Source organism: Caenorhabditis elegans, chromosome III (assembly GCF_000002985.6).
Source record: "Caenorhabditis elegans chromosome III".
Lineage (NCBI taxonomy): Eukaryota > Metazoa > Nematoda > Chromadorea > Rhabditida > Rhabditidae > Caenorhabditis > Caenorhabditis elegans.
The window spans coordinates 8658515-8684206 of NC_003281.10; the positions used below are offsets into that span (position 1 = coordinate 8658515).

General features: G+C 33.9%; 4 protein-coding genes, 3 non-coding genes and 1 pseudogene across 8 annotated transcripts; 4 read left to right on the forward strand and 4 right to left on the reverse strand.

The window, feature by feature from the left end:
* Positions 1 to 1357: 1357 nt before the first annotated feature.
* Positions 1358 to 8968, reverse strand: dpy-19 (C-mannosyltransferase dpy-19). The gene is made up of 13 exons (NM_066508.2): positions 8859 to 8968; positions 4209 to 4321; positions 4023 to 4160; positions 3668 to 3879; positions 3470 to 3619; positions 3114 to 3378; positions 2855 to 2992; positions 2575 to 2808; positions 2192 to 2390; positions 2047 to 2145; positions 1853 to 1952; positions 1676 to 1804; positions 1358 to 1625 (listed from the first exon to the last, which is right to left on the reverse strand). The coding sequence occupies exons 1-13, from the start codon at positions 8959 to 8961 to the stop codon at positions 1454 to 1456; spliced, it is 2052 nt and encodes a 683-aa protein (NP_498909.1). The 5' UTR covers positions 8962 to 8968; the 3' UTR covers positions 1358 to 1453.
* F22B7.14 lies at positions 3885 to 3937 on the forward strand. The gene has a single exon (NR_052555.1). It is a non-coding gene; the product is annotated as an Unclassified non-coding RNA F22B7.14 (non-coding RNA).
* On the forward strand, positions 6824 to 8851 carry F22B7.1 (uncharacterized protein). The gene is made up of 7 exons (NM_001379844.3): positions 6824 to 6948; positions 7047 to 7382; positions 7498 to 7601; positions 7647 to 7866; positions 7925 to 8031; positions 8073 to 8166; positions 8283 to 8851. The coding sequence occupies exons 1-7, from the start codon at positions 6832 to 6834 to the stop codon at positions 8364 to 8366; spliced, it is 1062 nt and encodes a 353-aa protein (NP_001367372.1). The 5' UTR covers positions 6824 to 6831; the 3' UTR covers positions 8367 to 8851.
* A 3060-nt stretch (positions 8969 to 12028) lies between the features above and the next one.
* Positions 12029 to 16537, reverse strand: pgl-2 (P granule abnormality protein 2). The gene is made up of 7 exons (NM_001382943.1): positions 16417 to 16537; positions 16226 to 16372; positions 15811 to 16172; positions 15406 to 15737; positions 15215 to 15357; positions 12683 to 13006; positions 12029 to 12315 (listed from the first exon to the last, which is right to left on the reverse strand). The coding sequence occupies exons 1-7, from the start codon at positions 16531 to 16533 to the stop codon at positions 12142 to 12144; spliced, it is 1599 nt and encodes a 532-aa protein (NP_001370322.1). The 5' UTR covers positions 16534 to 16537; the 3' UTR covers positions 12029 to 12141.
* Positions 13258 to 15112, forward strand: kin-31 (annotated as a pseudogene). The gene is made up of 5 exons: positions 13258 to 13274; positions 13585 to 14059; positions 14107 to 14749; positions 14820 to 14942; positions 14990 to 15112. Coding segments are annotated over exons 1-5 (1381 nt in total).
* Positions 16538 to 16782: 245 nt separating the features above from the next.
* Positions 16783 to 25222, reverse strand: fli-1 (Protein flightless-1 homolog). Its single transcript, NM_066512.6, has 13 exons — positions 25120 to 25222; positions 24865 to 25071; positions 24494 to 24810; positions 24360 to 24450; positions 23875 to 24311; positions 23178 to 23265; positions 21675 to 21827; positions 20388 to 21062; positions 18964 to 19926; positions 18734 to 18915; positions 18222 to 18573; positions 17711 to 17944; positions 16783 to 17595 (listed from the first exon to the last, which is right to left on the reverse strand). The coding sequence occupies exons 1-13, from the start codon at positions 25177 to 25179 to the stop codon at positions 17581 to 17583; spliced, it is 3774 nt and encodes a 1257-aa protein (NP_498913.2). The 5' UTR covers positions 25180 to 25222; the 3' UTR covers positions 16783 to 17580.
* B0523.6 lies at positions 19969 to 20060 on the forward strand. Its single transcript, NR_052556.1, has one exon. It is a non-coding gene; the product is annotated as an Unclassified non-coding RNA B0523.6 (non-coding RNA).
* Positions 19983 to 20054, reverse strand: sup-5. Its single transcript has one exon. It is a non-coding gene; the product is annotated as a tRNA-Trp (tRNA).
* Positions 25223 to 25692: the final 470 nt, after the last annotated feature.

Consider the following 25692-nt stretch of genomic DNA (forward strand, 5'->3'; position numbering starts at 1 on the left):
CTGGGGGGAAAAAGAGAAAGACAGAGACGTGTTTACCACTATGCAGCTGCAATTCGGTTTTCTCTCGAACATTCCATGACGAGAAGAGACGCAGAACATTCAATCAAGAGGGGTCTTTGAAGATCATCGTGTGCTTCTTTTATGTGTGTTTGTGTACGTGTTTGTGTGTTACTAAAAGTTGACTGAGGGACGGGAGACAGAGAGAGCTCAATGAGCAATGACGGATGAGGGATTGGTTCTTAAAGTTGGTTATTTGTGGAACTTCAAGGTAGTTGTGATGTCTAAAGATTAAGGTTAAGAAACCAAATATTTTAAGTTTAAGATAAATAAATAAAAACTTTTCAGGCATCGTCCGTAATTATCGGTAATTCGGAATGATTTTAGATCTCAAGACCAGAAAAATTTTTGCGAAATATTCAAAATTTAATCGATAAAAATTTTAGGTGGAAAATTCAATTTCAATTTTTAAAAATTTTGGACCGGAAATTGAACTGCAAACTCTACGAAATGGCCGATTGCACCATGTTGTTCGGACATTTTTAATTAAAAATTAGTATCAAAATTTTTTTCAAATGAATTTAAAAAAATTACCTGATTTATTTTAAAATCCCATTAGTCTCAGCTAGCACGTTTTAAAAAGTACTCAGAACTGTTCTGAAAATTGTAAATTACTGGTAAACAAAATTCGACAATTCCATATTCTACTAGTGGCAACTTTCAAATCATTTTCGAGCATTTTCTTAAATATTTCAGCTAAACAATGGGATTTTCGGATTAATCAAATAATTTTCTATATTTTGACATTAATTTTCGATGAAAAATATAGGAACTGCATGGTGCAGTGTGTCATTTTGCAGAATCGCCGAAAATAACTGTCGCACATTCTTGATTGAAACTTCATTTTTTTAATTGGCGCGAAATTCAAATTTTAATTTTTAAATATTTTAGGCGGAAACCTCAGACTTCAACTTTCGAACCATTTTGACTGAAAAATCATACTTTAATTTTCAGAAATTAATGAAATCAGCATTATTGTAGATGTTTCGGCGCACACCGTTGGCCTGTGGGTTGGCCGGTAGGCATATAAGTGCCTATATGAGATGTTGATCTAGAAATTAAAAATAGACAAATTTCTAATCTAGGATATTTAACTGTTCAGTTTTGTTTGTCATATTTTCTGCTTTCAAATGTTTTCAATTTCTTCTCCTCTTTTCATATTTTTCATTTGCACTTCACATCAAAGTTTTATTGTCAGAGGACCTAGTAAATAAATACATTTTTCATTCTCTCACATGCTGGTGTTTGATGTTCAGTTAAAAATGTTTTTGATTCTGCAGGAAAAAAAAGAAGAAAAAGTCAACATACAGTACCGGTTCATTTGATTTCATCGTTTTGGAATTACAGAAAAATACTGGAACTAAATAAATAAATTTAAAAACAAAATAGAAAAAAATCAGATTTTCAAAACAATATAATTCCTATTAGCATTATAAACTATTTTAAATGGAGCTATTCGTGAATTGTCTTTTGAATTTGCAGCAAGTATCCAAAGATCACAAAGAGCTGTTCGACCACTATTCTTTGGATCTTCTTCATCCCACATTCCACGATAAACACATTCTGGCCTGAAAAATAGGTTTTTTTTAAATGAACATTATTGTTCCGATTTTTATACCTCCTCTCATCATTTGAACAATTCATAAGTTGGAAAACAAAATAATTGACACCCATTTCTTTCATTATTTTGTGAACTTCCGCGATTGGTTTTTTACTAAACATAGAATACACTTTCAGAGTTCGTTCACTGAAACAAACAAGGTTTAATACTTTCTAGAGAAAATTAACAAATTACCGTATTCCAACATGTTCATAATGAGGGTGATTGACAATTGGCCTAAGAGTTGTGAGCTTCACATTTGCCATTACTGGCATTGTTCCAGCGAACACAGCGTCTGAAAAAAGTTATTTTGAAGCTAATATGGAAGGCAGGCATGTCTTCAGATGTACGTGCCTGCCTACCACTTCGGTGGTAAGTTTGTATATTACCTTGTTTGGTGTTATGTTGAATCCAGTCAAACAACATTTCTTGATCAGGATTACTGTATTCTCCCTTGACATTCAACTGTTGACGGATATTTGGAATTCCTGAAGGATGAATAAATATTTAGTAATGCAGTGAAAGAATTCAAACCTCTATAAAATAATATTGCGATCACTCCAACAAGAGCAGAAACTCGTATAGTTTTTGATATTCGATCTCCCCCCAGCAGCTTGGAGTTTGCAAAAAGTGCAGCAACAATACATAAATGAGGTGTCATGAATAGTTTGAGACGCATTATCAGGAATGCCATGACAGTTGAACAGCAGAGTTGGACCACATTATATAGAATCTGAAATGCCAAATTGTAACTTTTTAGTTTCAAAAGTTATAGTATTGAAGCTGAAAACAATAATCTTAAAATTTTAAAATTTTAAACAAAGCTGTATTTTATTTTTCTATTTTTTTAATAATATTTTTTAAATAACCACCGATCTGCCAGATTCAAAATAGTTGTTTTAAAATTTGGAAATTACCTCTCCATTTTCTCCAATTTCTTCACTATTCCTCCATAATAAATTCGTATTTTTCACAAAGTTAAAAACGAAAGTGACAAGAGAAATGAGGGCAAGTGGAATAAGAAGTGTTCCACACAATTTCTCAATTGTTGAATATTGAATAAAATCGAATTCAGCTGAACAAGTATACAGTCTCGTGTGAAAGTTGGCAAAACTTGTGAATTTTGAACGAAGAATATCAAAGATATGAGCCTGAAATCATTAATTGAAACACAATACAATAAAAACGATAACCAACATCATCTTCAATTCCAAGTCCTTTTGACAATCCAATTTTAAGCCCAAGAGTAATTGATGCAAAGATGATAGCCAGGAAAAGAACATAAGCTGGACGGAATTTAAGATTTGAGAGTAGAGGAGAGATGTATATGATCATCTGGAAGCTTTTTGAAATTTATTTTTATCTAGTTTTTTTTTTTTTGGATTTGAGTTTTTACCCGAAAATTGTATAAGAGACATAAACTATTTTTAGTTTCTCTATTCAATAGAAAACTTACCCCCAATGCCAAAATACTTGGAAAATACAATGCAGTAATCATCATCTCGTTACCAAAAAGCAGCAAAAATCCAATGAGAAATGAAATGATATGAGAATGAATTACTGTTTTAGCAGTAGAGAATGGAATCAGATCCAGTGAAAACGCTAAGAATATTGAACAAATTTGTGTGAAAAATGCAAATTGGGTGAATTGCCAGAATAAAAGAGCTGGAACTGCCATGGAAGTTAAAAGAAGAATCATTGAGTGACCAGACTTTTTATATCTGGAAAAATGAGTTTTGAGAACATCATATGCCAAAGAAAATTAGCATTGCTACGTCTCGCATTTTCGTCATTTTTTTTGTCATAACTTACTTGATAACAAATGTCAAAATCGCAATATGCCCGATAATAAACGGAAAAGCAAAGCTCTCCCGAAGAGGAGGTGTCCATTGAACTCGAGTTGCTTCTCCGTGATTAAATGCAAAACATAATACTGACAAGAATCCTCCGAATATTGAATCACTGTAATATATATATTTAGTTAAAAGTAATAATTTTTGTGTCGCTCACCTAACAAGAACACCCAAATAAAAAATGGATGAAGCTACAGTTCCAGCCACAATGAAAACTCCGGTTATATAGAAATAATGAGGATTTCCAATTCCTTCACAACTTTCAACAGGCCGAAGTTCTCCTCGATTAACTTGCCAGCATAGTTCGATTTGCCAATTCGCTGATTTGGCAAATGCTCGGAATGGGCGGTACAGAAATGCAAGGATTACCTAAAATAAGCTTGGAAGGATTTTAGGTATGGAGGAAATTGAGAGAAAATGTAATACAGGTGAATGTATTCTTGTGGTAATTAGAAGTTTGCCAAAGGTTTTTCCGACGGAAAACATTACAATGTGAAAACTTTGCGACTCACCTCTGGATATAAATTAAATCGATTTAGTGTGTTAATCTCGTGTCCATGTTCTGTCACAGTATCATGTGTTATCTCCTGAACACCCTCAAGAAATGATGGTGCATTGATTATTGTTTTATAGTATGAATAGTAGAGACCCTGAAAAAACAAGAAATTTTGAATTTGTATTTTTAAAGAAAACTGTACCATTTCCGTTCGATATGCCATCTCGCGTTCAAAGTCCGCCAAATGGGAGAAATGTTTGTCGTTTTCGAATAATGTGTAGACATGTTGGTAGTTGATGTATCCAACGAGGAGTCCTGAAAATAAAAAAAACTGTATTGAAATTCGTTTGAGCGTAAAATAATTTGTCGCAAGTTTGATAAAGATCCGAGAAGACTATTTCTGTAACTTGCATGATTGTCTGCCAACTAATTATTTTCTGAATTTTTCTGTCAGGTCACATGCCATATCCGGGTGGAACAGGACCACTTTAGAGATTGATACGGCTCTAGTTTAATGAAGAGCAAAAAATCTGCAGGTAGGTCAGTAGGTAGGTGTTGTAAGCAGGCAGACATTTTGAACCCTACATGGACACCCCATTTCAAATAACTACTATTAAAACATAGTTTTCTTAAAAAAGTATTTAATTTGTTTCCCCACCCAATTGCTCTTAATAATCCTCATTGGTTCTCCTAGTTTTACTCTTTTGTTCCCATTTCCCTTTTTTTGCAATTCAAAACACATCCAGTTTTGAGAGAGAGGTCTCTCTCTCTGTCCCTCTCTACCTCCCCCTCTCTCTGTAATTATCGACTTTGGGGACGAAATGTCAGTTCATTTGTGGAAATAGTTTATGAATCGGAGAGACTTTAGACACTTTGAACAAACCGTGTCGTCGTCAGTGACGAGACACAAACACAGGAAGTTTCGTTGAATATGTTGATGTTTCTGTTGACGTTTCGTTCCCTAGTTTTTAGAGATTGAGAGCATCTAAGGATTAAGGTTCAATGTTTCAAGATTTAAAGTTTTGAAACATAAGTAACAGAGTAAATGATATGATTTAGATAATTTTCTTATTTTTTAATCTGGCAAGCACGCTCAACTAACAAAACACGAATCCGACAATCAGTCAAACATCTTAAACTTTTTAAAAAATTGTTCATTCTTTATAAGAGCGAATTTCAAATTTAAAAAAAACTTTAATTAAGCTTCAGGTCAAGCAATTAGGCGTTATTATTAATTCTGGCAAGTTTCCGTTTTTCAGATATAATCATTTCAATTTCGATTCTTTCTTCAAAGTGTCTGGAAAAAATGCTCTTTTTTAATAATTTCGCCGAATCTAATAGTTCTAAAATTTTATGTTGAAACGATCAATTCTATAACAGTATATTCAAAAATAACCTCACTAAACTTGAATTTTTTCCAAAAAAAAGCATTCAAAGTGAGCAAATAGTTTTGGTAATACAGGTGGCTACAAATTTTCTGTCAAAATGTTCAATACACAAAGTGTGAGCAAGAGCAGAACCAGTTTTCAAACATATTGCTCTCAGTTCTCACTTTCATTTTTGTTTGTATTAGAGGCTCATTGAGCAATAGCAACTTGAACTTTACTTACTGTTTGTAATAGCTTAACTGTTCACATTTTTACTAAAACTTTGCAACCTATAGGTATACCTAATAATTGGGTTTTTCAATTTTGTATGAGAAATCACATCCCGAAACTGAATGGAAACTTTCTGATTAAAATGGATATCACTTCAAACATAGTGTCTTTTAATATTGTCTAAGCCTGTATGACAGTGATAATTTCTAATAAAGAGGCGCAGAGAAATTAGATAATGACCGATAATGATGAGATGAATGAATGTAATGATGTGGGAAAATAGATAATAGAATAAGAAGTGTGGGCATAATGATTTAGATGATAGAAGCGTTCAGTCTAGGAATCATTTCAAGTCAATATCACTAATTATCTCATTTATTTTTGTTCCTTTGATTTATTCGTTTTGGTAGGGCCGTTTCATCTTAAAGCGTATATTCAAAACAATTAAAAAATCGTTTTTGAAGTCTTCCAAGTAAAAATAAATATCTGCTTTGTGCCTATATTGCGCACCTATCATTTAATTTCTTAAATGGGGCGTAGCAATTTTGGACTTCTGCTTCAATATCTTCAAAATGATCCCAATAGACCGAATTTCATAATGTGACTCCTCGAAAATTTCTTATGAAGATACAACATTTTAACACTGTTTTCTTTCATAGTGTCCAACGCCTGCCTTTTTCCTACACTAGTTTTTTTTTCAATATCCTTGCAAGTGCACCTGCAAGAAAAGTTTAACAAAAGTTCTTAAACTTAAAAAAGTAGGTGGTAGGCAGGCACGTAGGTGCGCAGGTATGTAGCCAATAGATTCTCAAAATATAATTATAAAAACTCTGCATTTCTTTTTATTCATCCTAAAAGCGCATTCTACTCAAAACCCAGTCACATGCTCTATTCACAAAAGTCAATTTTTTTTCATCTGCTCTCCGCATAAACTCTTGCTTCCAATTTCCAGATGCATTTAATGTCACGTGCGTTCACTTTTTTCCCTTCAAGCTTCCAGAACAAAAAAGTCTTGTGATGTTTCGCTCAGAAATTTGTTTGAATAGATGATAATTGGATTTCGGTTGAATTATTTTTGCCATCGCATGTCCTTTCTTCAATTCTCAATTTCCAGTTTTCGTGTGATTCTCCAAAAGTTTCAAACATCATCCGAATTTTCTTGTTTTTCTATTATGTCACTGATTTCCTATTTATTTTTCATATTTTTAAAGTTTTTTTTAAGGGAAAATGAAAACGCCTGCAATTTTATTACTCCTATTCTTATTTATGATGAGTTTGGCACAAAGTGATGAGGAACAAAGTGGAAAGGAACCTCCCGAAAAAGATGATGTTCTAGTTATTCTGGTTGGTTTTTGCCAATGTTACCATGTCAGAAATGCATGCATGCCTACTTTCGGCACATCTTCGTTTTCTTTTCCCGTATTCTATGTTTTAATTTTCAGGCAGAAGACAATTCGACACTATTAAACAATAACCAAACAATGTATGACCCTTCTTCCGAAGAAAAAGAAAGTGACAAACCAAAATTCAATTTATTGGAGACATATTTACCACTTTTCATATTTGTACTCGATCTACCAACAGAGGATAGAGAAACTTTGAAAGCCTATGTAAAAGATAAAACTTATGAAAAACTGAAATATGTAATCGATTCAAAAGTTAAAATGAATCGAAATGAGAAAAATGTCTTAGGAAGAATCAATGAATCCTTGGTACAATCAATCGATAATTTGGAACATTTTGATGAGATTACTGTAGATGTGGTGAATGGTTATCACGTAAGTTTGACATTTCAATGGAAAATCATCTCTCTTTAATCTTTAAAATGTTTTATTTTCAAAAAAAACCTTAATATGACAATACCAAATTTTCCTTCTATAACTAAATTTCTAGAATGCCTCCGTATACAACGCAATCCGTTCAGTTTGGTTGAAACAATTACGTCCATTTCTGCCGCTAATTGATCAAATGGCCATTCAGCAGTATTTTGCACAAAGGTTTCAAACATCAAGCGTCTATCAAAAACTATGTTTATTTTCCAGAAAATCTTCTGAAACTGAGAAAATGTCAATTTGGGCAAGATTATGGGAAAATCTGAGTGTTTGGATGTATGGAAAGAAAAAATTAAACGAATGTTATGCAATGGAGCCAAAATGTGTTCGACACGCATTGGAATTGCTTAATTTTGAACAAAGGATTGATTTGGATTTAGCTGCTTATGAGAACAAGTTTGACAGTGTTGATGGAATTATTAGGGAAAGAGTGAGTCAATTTAGATATTTAAAAAATGTCAAAAGCCCCAAAACGAATTAATTTTCAGCTTGGCGAAAATCGGAAAAGCAGTGAACTCGACGAATGGTTGCACAGAAATCGCCCACCAAAAGCGCTACAAGCTATTTTAGATGAGCGAAGTGACATTGAGGAGGAGTAAGATATTTATATTGAATAGATAAACGTTAGATTTTTAGAGCTCTTCAACGCCTTCGAGATAACGGAGTTCTGAGCTCACTCAAACATTATTACAAAGCAGTTATAGAGTCAAGAAGTCATGAAGAGCAAGAGGTAACCAATGTTTTAGATAGTTCTTGTCAATTTTCTTACGCATTTTTCGATATTCTGCTAATGGGTGCAAAGTTCTAAATTGTTTTTAATTGTAGCTTTCTATATTAAACTTTCAGGACATTCGTCATTTCTTCGACATAATGAATGACACATTTGCTCGTTGCTTTGACCCACTACGAGGCCAGTATCATGATTTCTAGAAAAACCCTCTTTTTGACTTCTTCCTCCATTTGTTTTCAGTCTCATTTAAAGTTGGAGTGGCATCGGAATATTTTTTTTGACTATTCATATGGTGCGTAGAAACATTTTTTTCCAATTTTTTTCGAAATTCGTTGTCGGAAGCTGGGAATTCTCAGCTTTTGTGAACAATACTTTTGGTATTTGGAAATTGGTTTTTTAAAAAGTGTTTCATAACAGTACATTATTTGGTTGGAAAACCTAAATATTCCAAAGACATGCCAATTTACCGAATCTAAACATTTCAAAAAGTTTATTATGATATTTTGCCACGTAAACTTTTATGAATATTAAAAAAAAATCCCCCACTGACGCTGCTCCAGCTTTAAAATCTCAAACTCTTGCCACTTTGAATGCATATTTGTTCCCTCTTCCTCTCATTCTATTGTTACGTGTATTTTGAATTTAATTTCCTGTTTCATGTTTTTAGTTTGAATAAAACATTGTTCACTCACCTATAATTACAACGGAAGCAAGCCAAGTTTGCGAATATAATGAGGAAGAAGTATCAGAAGAATATTTTGATTTTTCAGGCGAATTCTTGGGTTTCTTTGCCATTTTTTGTCTGGAATTACAACAGCGTAAGAATTGAGAAAACAATTAACGAAAAAAAAAAATACTAAATCCGTTCTGATTAGTTAACAGCACAGAAAAATGTCAAGGAGAGGTTTTAGAGAGAGAAAGAGAGGGAGAAAAAGTGTGAAAAAAAATTAGTGAGGACTGAAAATATGTTATTTCTCTAGAATAGAGATTAGAGTTGAGAAAATATATGAGAAATAGAAGGAAAACATAGAAACTAGCAAAAAGGATAGGGGTGGGAAAATATTAAATTTTTCATTTACCTAAAATTTGATATTAAAATTGCGATAAAGTAGGTAAGGGAAGCGTGTCTTGTAGGCAGGTATTCTGTAGGTAAAAAATTCTTACCTGATTTTTGAGGTATTTATACCTATGCCTACTGCCAAAAAGTTTTTTTTTCAAACTTAAAAAAGAACTATCAAATGAATTGAAAAGGCAAACACCAAACACCAAAGTAAAAAATGCAAAAATGGGTGATTGGTGAGTAGGCAGGCATGTCAAGAGAAAAATAAAAAGTAGGTAGAACATAATTGAACTATGTATAATCTACTAGAATATTAAATAAAACGTTGAACTTTTCAATTTGCTAGCTGAAAATAATTTAAGTTGACTTTGAAGGCTTTGCACTTTTGGTAAAGCAATTTCAAATAGTGGGAATTAGTTTTTAAACATGAAAAAAGGAGATTATGAAGACAGACAGACTATGTTTATTGAGAAAAAAACCATAAAAGCTATACGATTTTCCATCGAGGCGTTTCACCAAGAGACTTCGATTTTTTTGCCCATTTTTCAAAAGAAAAATACTCAATTTACATGAAAATAAACACAGCTTGAGATACCTCTTTCCCAACGAAAAAAAAGGAAATTCAATTGTTCGAACCCGACGCTTTTTCTTTTTTCAGAGATTTTTGTTTAGAGAGAATGAAGTCACGGACAATTTGAAATTTTAGAGGGAATCTATTAGGGAATTAGCAAATAGTATGAACAAATATAATTAGAAAGGGGAAACTTGCAGGGTTTTGCAAAATTAAAAATTGTAGATTTTTACACTTCGAACAAATCCGGAACAGTTTAACAGTTTAAAAAAATGTATTTAAAACAAGTTAAGTTATTTCTTTAAAAAATTTCGAGAAATGTTTCAAGATTTATATATTTATGATTTGTTTCAAAAATATCCAAGAGTTCAGGGAAAAGCCAGAAAAATGACTCAACAAATCAGCAAACAGTACAAGCAAATACAACGAGCATTTAAAATATTTTGGAAGTGAAAACTAAAATTTCAAAAAAATATGGGAACACAACATGATAGTTTGAGTAAAACATTAACCGAATCCTCTTCCTCTACACATTGAATCCAATCCATTTGACAGGCGGTCAGACAGGTAGCCAGTTAGATAGTACTAGGGTTTACAGAGACGCAGACATACCGATAGAGAGTAATACACAATAGATCTGTCCTCTTCTTGTAGTAAAGAAGGAGGAGATAGAATTGAATGAAACAACACTTATTTATGCTTTATTCTTCTATTGAGATATTTTTAGAGAGTTTTGAGTGCTTCAAGTAATTTCAAAAAATTAGGTTTAATGATGGAGAAGCGTTGATGCGGATGATGTTTTGAAACACAACAAAGACTGGAATTTGGAAATACCACAATGGAAAACCGATAAAGATCGAGATCAACAAAATTCAATTTTTTCAAACTTTCTCAATTTCCAAACGATCTGCAGAGTGCTCAGTACTTGACAAGCTTAAAACTACAAAAACTCTGTGAAATCCGCCTTTGAAGAAATTACAGGCTCTGAAAATAGTGCGAATATAAAAACGTCAGTTCGAGTTTTCAGGCTGGTGAAAATCAAACAATTTTGGTTTTTTTTTCGAAATTTTCAGTCAAATATGGAATGGTAAATTTCCAATTGTTGGAAAATTGATTTGATTTGTATAGTTTTTTTTTGGAATGTTCCATACTAAAAATACATTTTCCATCTCTTGGCGTATATTCTTTGGATAAATTTTCAGATAAAATCGAAGCATATTCGATTCCTTCGGAAAAAAGTTCCAAATGGAAAAAACCTCTTCTATTGTTCAGGATTCTACTGAGAACAAAAGTTGATGTTTTTTTTTGAAGTGAGAACAAACCGAAAATGAAGATTGTATTGAGTTGACCAATGAGGAAAAATGCATTCGAGCCGTTTTTATTATTGATGGAGTTATTCGTTTTTATACGATACGTTTTGAGTTCTTGGGAAGAATATTTGTTCCCAATAGTTATTTGTTTGACTTTTTCCAAAATCAAATTTAGATGATCCATCTTTAATACAGAAATATCAATTCAATTAGACATATTATTATTTTTTAATATATTCCAGCAAACAATCGTCCTTCTTCACAAAAGTGCTCAAATTCTAATTGTAGATAAATATTTATTGAAATATTTATTCGGTGTACTGTAGGTCCCAACTTTTGTTACTGCGGAATTTTCATCTATTTTTCATAGTTTTCAACAAAATTGATTTCTTTATTGAAAACTAAAATAAAACACGTAGAAACAATGAAAAATAGGAAAATCACTGAAAATCCCGCAGCAACAAAAGTTGGAAGCTACAGTACTCTTTAAAGGCGCACATATTTTTTGCATTAAAAGAAAATTGGTCGTGTCGAGACCGGGCTCCGTATTTTTGGCGCGAAAATGACAATTTTTCGCGTCTGCGTTATAGTTCGTTGTTAATTTTGAAATTAAGAAGTGTGGAATCTTCTGTGCATTAATTGAATTAGAATTAAATTCATAGGCTTTAGTTTTCAGAAGCTACTGATAAAACAAGAAAACTATGAGCAAGCAAGAAGAAGAAATGCTCAACTAGTGAAATAATGTATTTTATAATAATTCTTCGAAAACTATTAGGCATTTCGATGAAAATGGTTTCTCATATTATTCGGCACTTTCTCAGTTTACACCGAATGGATTAGAACGAGTCAGGCATATTTGGACGGATATTTGTGCGAAACTTTCGTTTTTATTTCCAAATAAAAATGTTCAAAGCAATTGATATGTAACTGAAACTTTATCTGTGAATTAAATTTAACAACAATAACAAAAAAGCAGGAAAGATACGCTAAAAAATGCTAATTAAAAAAATACGATTAAAAATATGCATAATCAATTAAAGGAATCCTCTACAATTACGTGGTTCTCCAACTCCTACTCCACCGAAAAGACGTCTCTTGGTACTAGAATCCACTCTTTGGAATTTCGAGCCAAATCTTGCAGAAACTTTGGCATTTGGTTCCTTGGAATTATCTTTGAATCCCCGAATCTGATTTCTTTGATTTTCGTCCTGGAAAAATTATATTATTATTTAAAAAATTTTCTAACACTTTCCTAGCTTTTATGGGAACGCAGAAAAATGCGACTTTTCCAAAACAACGCTCCGCCCCCGAATCACGGGACTCGTTAGGTATTTGGGGCCGAAGCTGTAAATTTAAACGTTTTCAATTCGTTTTGCAGATTTAACGAATTTTCAAGCATTTTTCGTCTGTTTTCTAATGTTATCCGCCGTTTGCAATAGTTTTTTATGTAGAAATTGATTTTCTAAACATCTTTTTTTATGATATTAAGATTTTGCCGCCAAATACCTAACGAGACCCATGGATCTGGGGTTGTTTTACGTCGACTTCAGAAGGATGAATTTTTCAGATAATTACCTTAATTTTGAGTGAATTCGAAATTCCGAATTTTTCAGAAGTTGGCTCCGTTTTTAATGCTTTCTGCAAATTTCCATCCAACCAATCTTTTTGTGGGATTTTTCTGAAGTTGACTGTCTGGTCTTCAACTTCCACTGAAGTTACAGCAATTTCAATGGAATTTATCAATTCTGTCAATTCCACCGAACTATCGAACCATGGAAGTTTTTCGATTGAGTCTCTAGAGCCTTCGGTTCCAAATGTTTTCACGATCCAAATTGCGCATGAAATAGCATTTTCAACTTTTCCAGAAATCACATCGTTCGAAACTTGACTCCCAGGAATCTGAAAATATGAATTATGTATTTTTTTTTTCGTATTAAAAGTAACGTTGCTTTAAAATATTAGGAATAGTCTGAAAAATAATTAAATTTTCACGTTGTTGAGGTTAGATTCTTATAAAAATTTACATTTTGCAGCGTGGGAAAAAATTTCAAAAAAAAAATCGATTTTATCAAAAAACAATTTATTTCACATTTTTGTATAACTGACACTCGTCAGAATTGTAAAAACCATTAATTTCATCGTTGCATTAAATGTCAATTAATTCTCTGTAAGTTGGGGAGTGTGTGTGTGTGTCGAGGGAAAATGTGGTGCAGCCGACATCTTTGCTGAAACCCAGTGAGATGTCGGCTACGTTCGCATCGCTATAGCAGGACAATTTAGGCAGGGGTAGGCGGGTAGGCATGCATATGAGGAAAATTTGAGATAAGAAAGTTTGCAGTACTAGGGTAGGCATGAGGAAGGCGCGAAGTAGGCACGGGGGTAAGCATAAGGTGAGCAGTTAGGCAGGCTTAAAGTAGGCAAAAATTCTGAGCTAATACCCTGAGCTCTTTGAAGCCGCTGAAATATTTGTTTTGCAGTTCGAACGAAACGCCCACTCCAACAATCGAGAAAGAAGCCTACTTCCATGGATTGATCCAACGAGAAGATGTCTTCCAGCTCCTTGACAATAATGGCGACTACGTGGTCAGACTGTCGGATCCAAAGCCCGGCGAGCCTCGCTCCTACATTCTGAGCGTCATGTTCAACAATAAGCTCGATGAGAACAGTTCGGTGAAGCACTTTGTTATCAATTCTGTAGAGAACAAATATTTTGTGAACAACAATATGTCGTTCAACACGATTCAACAAATGCTCAGCCACTATCAGAAGAGTCGCACGGAGATTCTCGAAGCGTGCAAGATTTTGCATCCTGTGCGCAGACAATTCTGGGAGTTAGATCATGGCAATATCGTGATTGAGAAGAAACTAGGCGAAGGTGCTTTTGGTGAAGTTTCCTCCGGAGTTATGAAGTTCAAGAGAGGTGGAAGGCTGGTGAAGGTTGCTGTGAAGCAGGTTGGTTTTAACCAGGGAGATTTCCGTTAAACTTAACTTTTTTTCAGGTAAAAACCGATGGTATCGGGAAAGATCAAATCAAGGATTTCCTGATGGAAGCTCGTACCATGCGAAACCTCGGTCATCCAAACATCGTAAGATTCCTCGGAATCGCCGTGCTGCAGGAGCCGCTGTTCCTGGTGATGGAGCTCGCGACGGGCGGCGCTTTGGATAGCTACTTGAAGCATAATGAGTTGCTGCCGATTGACAAGAGACACGAGATGCTTCTTCAAGCAGCATGGGGTCTCGAGTACATCCATGGAAAACCCATGCTGCATAGGGACATCGCCGCGCGAAATTGCCTTTATGGAGATGGGAAGGTTAAAATTTCGGATTTCGGCCTAACCCGTAGAGGAACCATCTACCAATTGCATCCGGAGACGAAGTCACCAATTCGATGGCTGGCAGTTGAAACTATCAGGACTATGATACGTTTCACCCCATGAGCATATCTAGTATATATAGTGTTTTCAGGTTTGCTCTCAGAAGACTGACGTCTGGGCTTACGGGATTCTCTGCTGGGAGATCTTCAACAACGGAGCCGAGCCGTATCCGGGACTGACTGCCAATGAGGTTGCTAAGCAGGTGACTGATGGATACCGTATGCCACCACACCAGTTGGCTGCGCCAGAGGTTCAAGCGTTGATGACGGTGAGTTGGTAGTGAATCAATATGATATGGTGCATCAGACTTGTGACTCATAGAATCTTATTTTCTTCAGAGATGCTGCGCGGAGAACCCCAACGATCGTCCAACAATGTCGGATGTCGCTCAGATCTTGCAACGCGTCACTGGTCAAGGACGTCCCAACTTTGCAGCGATTGCCAAGAAAGAGGCTGAAGAGGTGTAGTACCCTATTTGTAGTGAACACAATGGAAATTATTTTTTCAGCTTCTCATCATGAATTCTCGTAGTGCAAGGAGAACTTCACGACGTAAGGGCAGTAATAAGAAGTCGGCAATTCCAAACGGAGTTTTAACACCTGTCAATAGAGCTCAAGAAATTAAGCATTGAATCGAGAATAAACCGTTGCTTTGAAAATGTTCTAGAATCTCTGATATGCACTTTTTGGAGATTTTTAAGAAAGCTTTCCGTTTCGCAAAAAAAAACACGCACCAACGGCACTAATTGATTAAAAACATCCTTGTTGAGTGAGAACTTCAGTGAGTCGAGGATCCCAATAATTGCATGTCTCACCCAAACATTTTTGATAGCCTTTGCGAAACTTTGCGGTGCCAAGTTGTCGAACTTTTGACTCTCTGAAACACATATTTTTACAATATAGTAGAATTAAATTTTTCATTTACCGTTTAAGAAAACTTTGAAAAGTTGATGTAGAAAATGCAATGTATCTTGCAAAACGCGGATTCGGATTCCTGGAAACATTCGATTCTTGATTTCGACGGGAATTTGTTCAAGAGCGTCGATTGTCAAATCGAATCTATCAACAATCATGGTACGGACAAGGATGTTCATAAGTTTGAAGTTTTGATGGTAATGTTCTTCAACAGCTGTATCGCTGATTTCCGAAGAATCACAGATTTTTGTGATAAGCTGATTGATTTGATTGGAAGAACTGCCAATTATTGGAACTGATAAAAGTTTGGTGATTTCATCGATTTTCTCGGGTCCATTTTTCCTGCAAAAATAGAAGTTAAAATAAATTTAATAAATAAGATTCAATTTTGAATTATATTGGTAGTTTCACTCACAGCAAATGAGCCAGAAATGGCTTTTGCTCCAGAATCTGGTCAACAACATTTTCTCGAATAATCTGAACTTCCTCTGCATTCTCTTCATTTTCCAATTGAAGTATTTTGATAAGAACGAATGCATCGAAATCCAGATCAAGAGAGCACAATTCACAAATTTCCATGAACTTTTCCTCTTGATTTTCACTCAACAAAATGTTCACCAAAATCGTAAGAATTTTTGAATCCGCTGATTTTCGTAGTCTCGATTTTCGAGAAATTGCTAAAATCTTCTTTTCATCGAATTCCTGAACGGCATCGAGCAAGTCATGGGAGTGATTTTGCCGGTTTAAGCGTGCATTGAAGGATTTGTAATGTGAAAGCTGAAATTATTTATTTTTGTTGGAATGTCCACAAATATAATGGTAAAACTCACGAAATTCTCTCCAAGAGCCAAACATGCATCCATTCCTGTCGAAATGGCTTCTGGATTTGCATTTTCAGGGAACAATATCTCCAAAATTTCTTGTTCCGTTGGGGAGTCTTCTACAGCGCCGAATACGTAGGAGGTAAAGCGATTCGCCTGAAAAATTTTGAAAATAAACAGAAAAATATTCTAACAATTACATTTTCGCTGTGATGAGCGATTAATTCTTCGTTATAACATGTGTAGAGTGCCAGATTCGGAAAGAAATGCGTTCGAATTCCATCAAAATCTACAATTTCCCTTTTACATGGCTTCATTGACCTGTAATAAACATAAAAACAATTAAAATCATACGAAAACTAATTTTGCAGAAAATTGCAGAAGAAACAAAGAAAAAATCTATTTGAAAATTACCGTATACTCCTACAAGTACGTGCCGAGACTCAACAGATTGTTTGCGACGTGCTCCTTTAAATGTCCGACTTTTGTATTTTGAACAAATTTGTTTAATGAAAAATAAAAATGTTTCCTTCCATTTTCAGATTCTGTAAATGATTTTGAAGACATTGTCAGAAAACAGTTCATAATTATTTATCTCTACATTAACATTAAAATTGGTCCTCACTCGTTGATGCATCCGCGTCTTCCTCTCACCGTAATCCATTCCCCTGTTAAACGAAAACGGATAGTTGTAAAAAATTATTTGATCAAACAAAATTCGCTCTATAAATCGTATAATATCGCAAGAACATGATAGGAGAGCACCAGTCATTTTTCTACAGTAATATGCATGAGAAACACCAAGAACATTTGAGGGATTTCAAAAAAATTAAGGGGGAGAAATAAGGAAAATTATTTGACAAGTGAAGAAGGCTCAAAATTGAGAACGAGTTTCGAAGAAAATATGAAAATTGAAAAATTAAGACCCTATAAAATCAATGGAAGAAAACAAATATTCCTATACTCGTCTAATCAGGGACAATTGTGTAGAATAAGGGATGGCGGGGAAATCATATTTCACAAAAAAAAATAAACAAAATTAATCACCATAAAAAATAATGGCCATAAAATCATGGAAATGCACATTATTTCTGCGTATTTAAAAGGAGAAATGAGCAAAGTTTGAAGTGATAAAATTGAATGGGAACGGGCAATAAATTAGTATTGGGAAAAAACAAATAATAAATATGAGAAAATTATGGGGAAAAATTATTTAGGAATTGATTATGCAAAAAATGGAAAACTGGGGTTTTTTTTATGTAGATATACATTATAAAGTGGAAAATTTCAAAATTGAAATTATTGACAAGGGACTAGAACTGGGAAGAGTATCCGTAATTTGCTGGAGAAGTGAATTGAGATGATTAGCCCATTGGTTCCTAAAAAATAAGAATTTATTTTGTGGATTGTGATAACATTTTTAAATAAACTAGGGTATACTTCGTGTCTGGTTGGATTATTAAATGAAGTACCCAATATTTCTTTCAAACGAACCTTCATTTTGGACCATGCATGGAAGCATTTCCGGAATCTGCAACTTTCTCGTCCTCGAACTGCTAACATGAACTTTCTCGGCTTCTCATTTGCTTTCATTCTCATTGATGCATGATATACTTGAGCGGCTTGATAAGAAAGTTTTGCTTCAATATCTGAAGATCTTGCTCCAATCCAAAGGAAAACTGCATCTCCGTTATCCAGAATCATTATATCGTCATCATCAAGATCATCCTGAAATATTTCAGTTTGTAAGATTTTCCGAATTTTTTTAGATTTTAAATTTTCTAATAATTCTAGCTAAAATTTTTTAAAATTCAAATTAAATTTTTAAGTTTTAATACTTCAAAAATTTCTGACCGGAAATTAATTTAAAAAATTTTATTAAATTTTGACGAAAAAGTAAAATTTTCAGAGAGGAATAAGAACTAAATGAAGGGTACGGTAGCTGATAAAGTTTCACTGCTAATACCCGAAAACATATTTTAAAAAATTATTTTACTAAAATTACCTGACAAAAATCGACAGTTTTCTCGGAAATCGCAAAGTATCCCTTCTCGTTGGTGCATCGAAACAGTCTTGTATGCTTAACAAATGAACTATCAGTTTCATATTTTTTCTTTCCACCGAGAACTTTCCAGAATTCTTCATTTTCTTCTCCTTCTTGAACTTCGACAATTCGGAAGTCATTGTCATCGTCACGAACGACAAGATCTGATGCTACTTGTCGAGCAAATTCATGTTCACGTGGATCAGAATCTTTACCCATCCATACGTAAACCACTCCACGATGACCATCTTCTTCGATTTCTTTGAATGGAATTCGGAGCATGTGACAGAATGCTGAGCATAGTTGGTTTGCTCTGAATTATAAAAAATGAATTAAAATATTTGTGTTGCCTTCTATTACAGAGACGCTAAATTTTTCGATTTTTACTTCACAAATACGGTATTTGGTCTCAAAATGAGCTATTTTTTGAAATTTATTAGGGAAATTTTTATTCAAAAATCCATGAAACTCACTGGCAATCAACTTGAATAGTTCTATTGCATACACTTGATCCATTGGCTCTCATTTGGAATAATTCTGGCCATTTTCCGCCGAGATTCTTTGTCAAACCACGTCGACCACGCTTGATCAGGAATTTTCGTTTGAAATGCGAAAGGAATTTATGATTCTCTTGTTGTTGATACATTCGAACAACCTGAAATTGAATTTGAAAATGATAATCTATAATTTTGTTTTAACATACTTCCAATTTATCCTTAAATATCTCCTCAAAATTTGGTTGAAGCTGGAATGTAAAATTCAACCATCCCATATTTGAAGCATCTCTTCCTTGCCAAAAGTACACGACACACTTGAAGTCCATCTCTGGCTTATCATCTTCATCGTGTTCATCTTCACCTTCCTCATCCTCTTCCGGCATTACTGCATATCGACAAAGGAATACGTAACAGTCCATTGTGTAGAATATTCCAAACTCTTTTTGTGGAAGTTTCACGAATTTCTTTCCCTCAAGTACAAAACTCTCCATAAGCTCTAAATCATAATTGCAATCTTCCATTAGTTCTTCACTTTCTTCATATGACATTGAAGGTTGTCTTTCTAGGAATAGAGCTGCCAAATCTGCACGCATCATATTATCTTTCTTCACAATAACCTTCAAATCTGGAACTCTTTGTACAGAATCACTTGTTCTCGTGTAATCAACTGGAACTATTTCATCCCATCCAGCAAATTTCGATCGGAACATCATTGATTCTTCTCCTTCAGTTTCTCGATATACTTGAGCATAATCTGGTCTATCAATCATTTGATGTAGTTCAACAACTAATTTCTGACCAGCCATTTTCAGTAATCGGTTCGCTTTTTTGCCAATCCATAAAAAGATGTCCGAATTGGAATCAAGAACGAAAACTCCTTTGGATCCAAGCATATCTTGTTTTGCAATTCCCTTGGGCAGCTCTACTTGTGGTAATTCGAGGAATCCCATTCCAATGTTCACCTTATAAAGCTTTTTTCTTTCAGCAACAAATCCTTCCGGTACATGTTCAACAATAGCTCCTTGTGGTTTATCCGGATTTCCAGTGAGCGCTTGCCAGAATTCTGGAGGACATCTAGCTTGTCGGCATGTCTCAATTTCACTCTTTCCTTTCCTATCACGCTTGTTGAGCCGCTCTGCGAACAATCTTGCTTTATTTGACACTGTGATCTGCAAAAAAAACCATAACTGAAAGAACCAAACTTAAAGCTCAAAAACAAAACATTTGACCACTGAGCGGATCGAACGCCCAACCTTTCGATCTGGAGTCGAACGCGCTACCATTGCGCCAAGCAGTCACGAAAACAAGAGGAAAGGATGCAGTTTACATAGAAGACATGCAGTAGGAGAAGGGAGAGTGGTGAGAAATGGGGGAGAGTGCTCTCGGTCTCTCCGTCTCAAAGGATCTCTCAATTTTTAAAAGAGGAGAATGGCGAGAAAATGCGTTATTTCATCATTTCAATTTTAGGATTTTTAAAATTTTTTATCTCATGTTCTGAAACGATTTTGCAATACTACATATTCAATGAGATGAAAAGTCAAACTACAGTACCCCTCCATAAATAAGATAATGGGAAAATTATCAAATCGTTTGTCATATTTGATTTTTAGCGAATAAAACTGATTATTACCCTTGATTTATAGCCACTCCATATCCAAATAGTTTCTCCTGCATCCAAAAGAAAGCAAAATCTAGGATCTAATGATTCGACACTGAGCGGTACGGGTTCCATTTCTACAGCAGTTCCGTTAACTCCTGCTCGATATAGTCGTGTTAAATGAGCTGGTTTTTCAGTTGTATAGAATCCAGAAATTGTCCGTCCACCCTCAATATACACAATTTCTTCTCCAAATAACGTCAAAAACTCTTCCGTCTCATCGTTCATTTCTTCTCGTTGTGTTCGACACGTGGCATTCAGGTGATTTCGGAGGCCAACAGCGTGTACAGCAGAACACATTCCCTTGTCAAGAGAAGCGTGCTCACCGAGCCAATAAAATATTGCATGACGAAGTTGTCCGGATGCTTCTCGAGTCGTCTTTAGTACCAGGTAAGCATCTGCATCATAAAATTGCCCATGGAATGCTTCATCCATAATTGATGGATAGAAATTCTCAATTTCCCATACCCACATTCCTTCGTCACTACCAACATCTTCATCAAATATATCACTGTAATCAATGTGTCGACGATTCTTTTCAATATTCTTTTTCCAATTAACTGCACTTTTTGCTTCCAATTGTCGTTCTTCTTCCTCTTGTTGCTTCTCCGTAAGAGCCGCACCGACGCCAGCGATTTTCGACATTCCCTGTAAAAATTAAAAATTAAAAGAGAAGAAATGGAAAAATTCAACGTTGTTTTATTCAAAAATGTCAAAATCGTTTTCTTTTTCAGACGATGCCAACCTTGAACCTTGATTGTTACTTTCTCACTTTCAAAACCAAAACACAACCCAAAAAAAAAGAAAGAAATGAAGGAACTGATCTACTGATGTGATATTAATAGGATAATTCTCACAAGAGGAATAAAAACAACTAAAAGATGATATCAACGGGAGGATAGTTTATGGGTCGAGATTATCGATGAGAGAATTCATTTTTATAAGAACAATTCCGTTTCGAAAAATTATTATGCAAATTTTTTTGTATTGGAATATGAGATTCGATGTTTTATGAATCATATCACAGTACAATTTTCTGGAAATTTTTATAGGTTTCACAGAAATTTTCAAGAAAATTGAATTCTGCTTCCGTTTTAAACTGCTTCACGGCACGGAAAAAAGGGCAGTATTTCAAATGAAGATTATCAAAAATTGAAAATTCGTTTAACGTTTTGTTTTTCAAATTTTTGTATTTTCTCCTTTTTTGATTTATCGGAAGTTAGGACCACTCTGCGTATTTTTTTTTTCTAAATCTCTCACCTGTATAACCTTATCAGCACTCTGTTGATCGGCCTGTTGCTTTCTGCGTCGAATAAATTCTTTCCGTCGTGCCAAAGCATCTTGTCGTGCTCCACCCGAATGAACTGATGAGATCGAAGACGATGGACTTGTCATTTGCCCTGCGATTTTACGCTGAAAAAAGTTTAATTAGAAAATAAATTCCTATATAGAAATTAAAATAAGAAATGCTAAATTTTAAAAACTAAATTTAATTCAAGTTTTCAAAAAACGTGACTTTTTGCAATAAATAAATAAATATGATTCTATCTTTTTTGGTTACATGATTTTCTTACGAAAAAAAGTGTAAATAAAATTGATTACAGCTAATTTGGAACCAAATTCTAGATATTTTTTGCTTTACAATTCATATTTCAATATCTAAATAAATAATTCTTTAAAACTTTTTTCCATCTGTTGATCACCTGCTGGTTCGAGGTCACTCACCCAAAGACAATCTGCCAGCAGCATTGTTTTTTTTAAACGAAATTCAATAGAAATATCAAATATGTATTGAAAATGGCCTAGCGAATATTTTTTTGCAGATTTTTTTTTCGAAAGTTATGCTCTGCTCTTCTTTTCTGCTTTAAGACTGCTCTCTACGAGTTTTCAAAGCGGGCTCTCCGACCGGAACAAGACAAAGTAAGAGGAGAAGAAGATGTGGAGGAAGAAATTGAGAAGAAGAGAAGAAATAAGATGTCGTTTTTTTTCCGGCAACTGACCAAAATGGGATAGAAAAAAGTGCAAAAAATGGGAGGAAGTGAACGACTCATTTTTTGCAAAAATAAAGAAGGAAACCCCCCAACGCGCGAACTTTTTCTTGAAAAATGAGGTAGATCAAAAATGTAAAATGATGCAATTTTTCAAATTTTACAGAAAGAACTGGAAGATGGAGCAGTAATGCATTCGAAATGAATTGTGTTTACTCGAAATTGATAGATTTATGAATGAAAATGGTTAAACATTGATTTTTGGCATGAAAAATTATTTTGCAGTATTTTGAAAAAAAAAATATTTTTTCGTTTACAAAACCGCAAATTTTTGGAAATTTGTGACTGGTTTTATATATTAAAATATTTTAGTGTCCGCTAATATTTTTATAAATTTATAAATTATGCGAGTTTCGACGCAGAAATACAGTACTCATGTTTTTCGAATTTTCTTGAAAAAATAATTCAAATAGTCAATAATTTCCTATCTTTTTTTTTCATTTTTAAAACAAAATCGAAAATGTTCTTTTTTAGAAGTTATATTTCGTAGAAACTTATATTTTTCGAAAAGAGCTTAAAATATCGGTTTCTGGTTGAAAGGAATGTTTTTTTTTTGATAAACTGTTGAATGATTTTCAATTAAGTTTTAAAAATCACACTTTTTGTTCTTCGAAATTTGAAAATCGATGTTCTCTGGAAAAAAACCGAAAAAATTGAAATTATATTTTCACGTCAATATGTCTTTTTCTCAATCATTTTTTAAATTCCAACAAACCTGATGTTCCAACGAGAAATCAATATTATAAAATGCTAATTTCTTTCTTGCATCATTCGGTTTTGGAGGCATCACCAAGTTTTCGTTTCTGAAAATTAAAAATTTTAAAAGAAAAATCCGATGATTCAAATGAAGAAGTTGACCACCATCGATTAATCCCAATGGCCACAACTTCATTAATGCAAATCTTTTTCTCAATTTTGGGAAATTTCATATCTGTTGTTGTGTCTCTAGTAATGTTGAGTCATGTGTTCCGAGAGAGGCATGAGAAATTTCCAAAAAAAAATAAAAGAACACATTATTTTTTTTCGGCTTTTTCAAAATGTTTGCATATCAAAATATATAAAAGAATTGAAGCGTATAACCATTGATAAATTGTGAGAAAAAAAGTCTCGAGACTTTTACGGAAGAATTTTGTTCGGCAACGCTTTTCTAGTTATCAATTTGCTTAAAACATTGTTTTATTCATTTTTCTGTGCTTATTCAATTTTTCAACAAAAAAAATACTCAAAATAGCTGAATTCTTTTTGAATTTTCGTGGAAATTATAGGCCTAGTTTCGTAATTTTCGCTTTTTGAGCTAAATTTTTTGATTTTTGTCATAACGAAGCTAGGCCAATAATTTCCGCAACAAAATTTTTTTAAAAATTTAAAAACTTTTTTTTCAATATCTTAATACTTTTAAATTTCAAACTTACTCATGTAAATCCAAAACTTTCAAATCAGGCAACAAATGTATTCCCTCTGGCAGTGTAATCAATCGATTATGATCTAATTTCAATTTCTGAAGCTTAACACATCGCGAGATTCCTTCTGGAACTAATTCCAGCTTGTTATATGACAAATGAAGTACGGTAAGTTGAATGAGTTTTCCTATTCCAGATGGTATTCCTTCGAATGTCAATTGGTTATTTGCTGCGTATAATTTGGTGAGTCTTGTCAATTTGACAACACAATCCGGAAGAACTGTCAATTGATTATGGCTCATGTTTAATGTTTCCAAATTCTCCCATTCTCCTTCAGTCATATTCAATTTTTCGATTTTATTTCCACTTAGATTCAATTTTCGAAGATTTCGCAGTTTGAAGAGAGCTTCCGGGACAATGGGAAGATTGTTTTCAGAAAAATCAACATCCTGGAAACGTAAAACTTTAAATTGTAAGCTGAAAACTCTGAAACTCACTCTTAAATTATGCATATCATCCAGAGTTGGAGGAATATTATCCAGCGTTCGATTGGTATTACTCATGTGAAGAACGCTTAGGGATGTCATGCTGAAAGACTCTTTGTTTTGAATTTCTGTTTTTTTTCAGTAACCTTGGTAATTGTTTCAATTGGAAATGATTAAGTGGATTATTTGAAAGTTTCAAACTTTGAAGCATGCTTAATCGACGAATCTGTGGTGGAAGCATGTCCAATTTGTTGTTCGAAAGATCCAGGAACAATAAGTCGATAAGATTGGCACAAACGCTGTTCGGAATAGTTTCAATATTATTATAGCTCAAATTCAGAACGATTGATCCTTTTGCATACTCCAAATTTGTTGGAACTTCTCTCAATTGATTTCGCGATAAATCGATAATTGTAAGATCTTTCATGCGGAAAATGTCCGTTGGAATTCCGGCGGTTTTTAGCTGAAAATCTCGTTTTATTTTATTTTAACTAAATTAGAAAACAAAAATTCTTACGTTATTATCCCTGACAATCACTGATCGTAGTCGCGGTAAATCAGAAAGCTCTCCATGTACAGAAATAAGTTGATTGTGAGCCATTTGCAGATGTTCCAGATTCGCACAACGCGACAGCTCATCAGGCACCTGTTCGAGCTTCGAATCGTTCAATTTCAACCATGTCATTTGCGTCATTTGTTCCACATCGTGAGGAAATCGATCTCCCTGAAAAAAAACGTATAAAAATTGTGTCTAAAACTAAGAAAAACTCACCGAAAAGTCATTTCCCGAGAAATCGATTCCTTTGACGAATTGTAACACTCCTGTTGACATATTTGTAGCGATCTATTGCATTTTATTTCACTAAACACTAAAATTAATATATAAATATAGATTTAAAGCAATTAAATGAATAAATTTCAAAGAAAACTGTGGAAATTGTTAAATTTGTAATTGAAAAAACTCAAAATGGCGGTGGTGGCCTAGAAACCGGAAGGCCGTGGCCTAGGATTTGCGCGTGGCAAAAATAACCGTTCGAAAAGAGAAGTGAAAATTTCAAGTCTAGAATGCAAGATTTATGAGATTTTACCACATTTTTTCTTCATTAAAATTGGTTTTGAGCACGAAAAGGAAGTGATATCAGAAGTGTGTCAAATATAAAAAGAATACCTCCTATTTCATAATTATTGGGCATCATTTGTGTTTACAACATTTTGTCACCTGACTTTATTTTGCATTTCCGTGCTGGTTTTCTCATCAAAAATCTTTTTTATAAAAAAATATTTCGAAATAAAAGTAAGTGATAACTGCTGACTTTTGGAAATGAAGTGAAATAGGAAAACATAT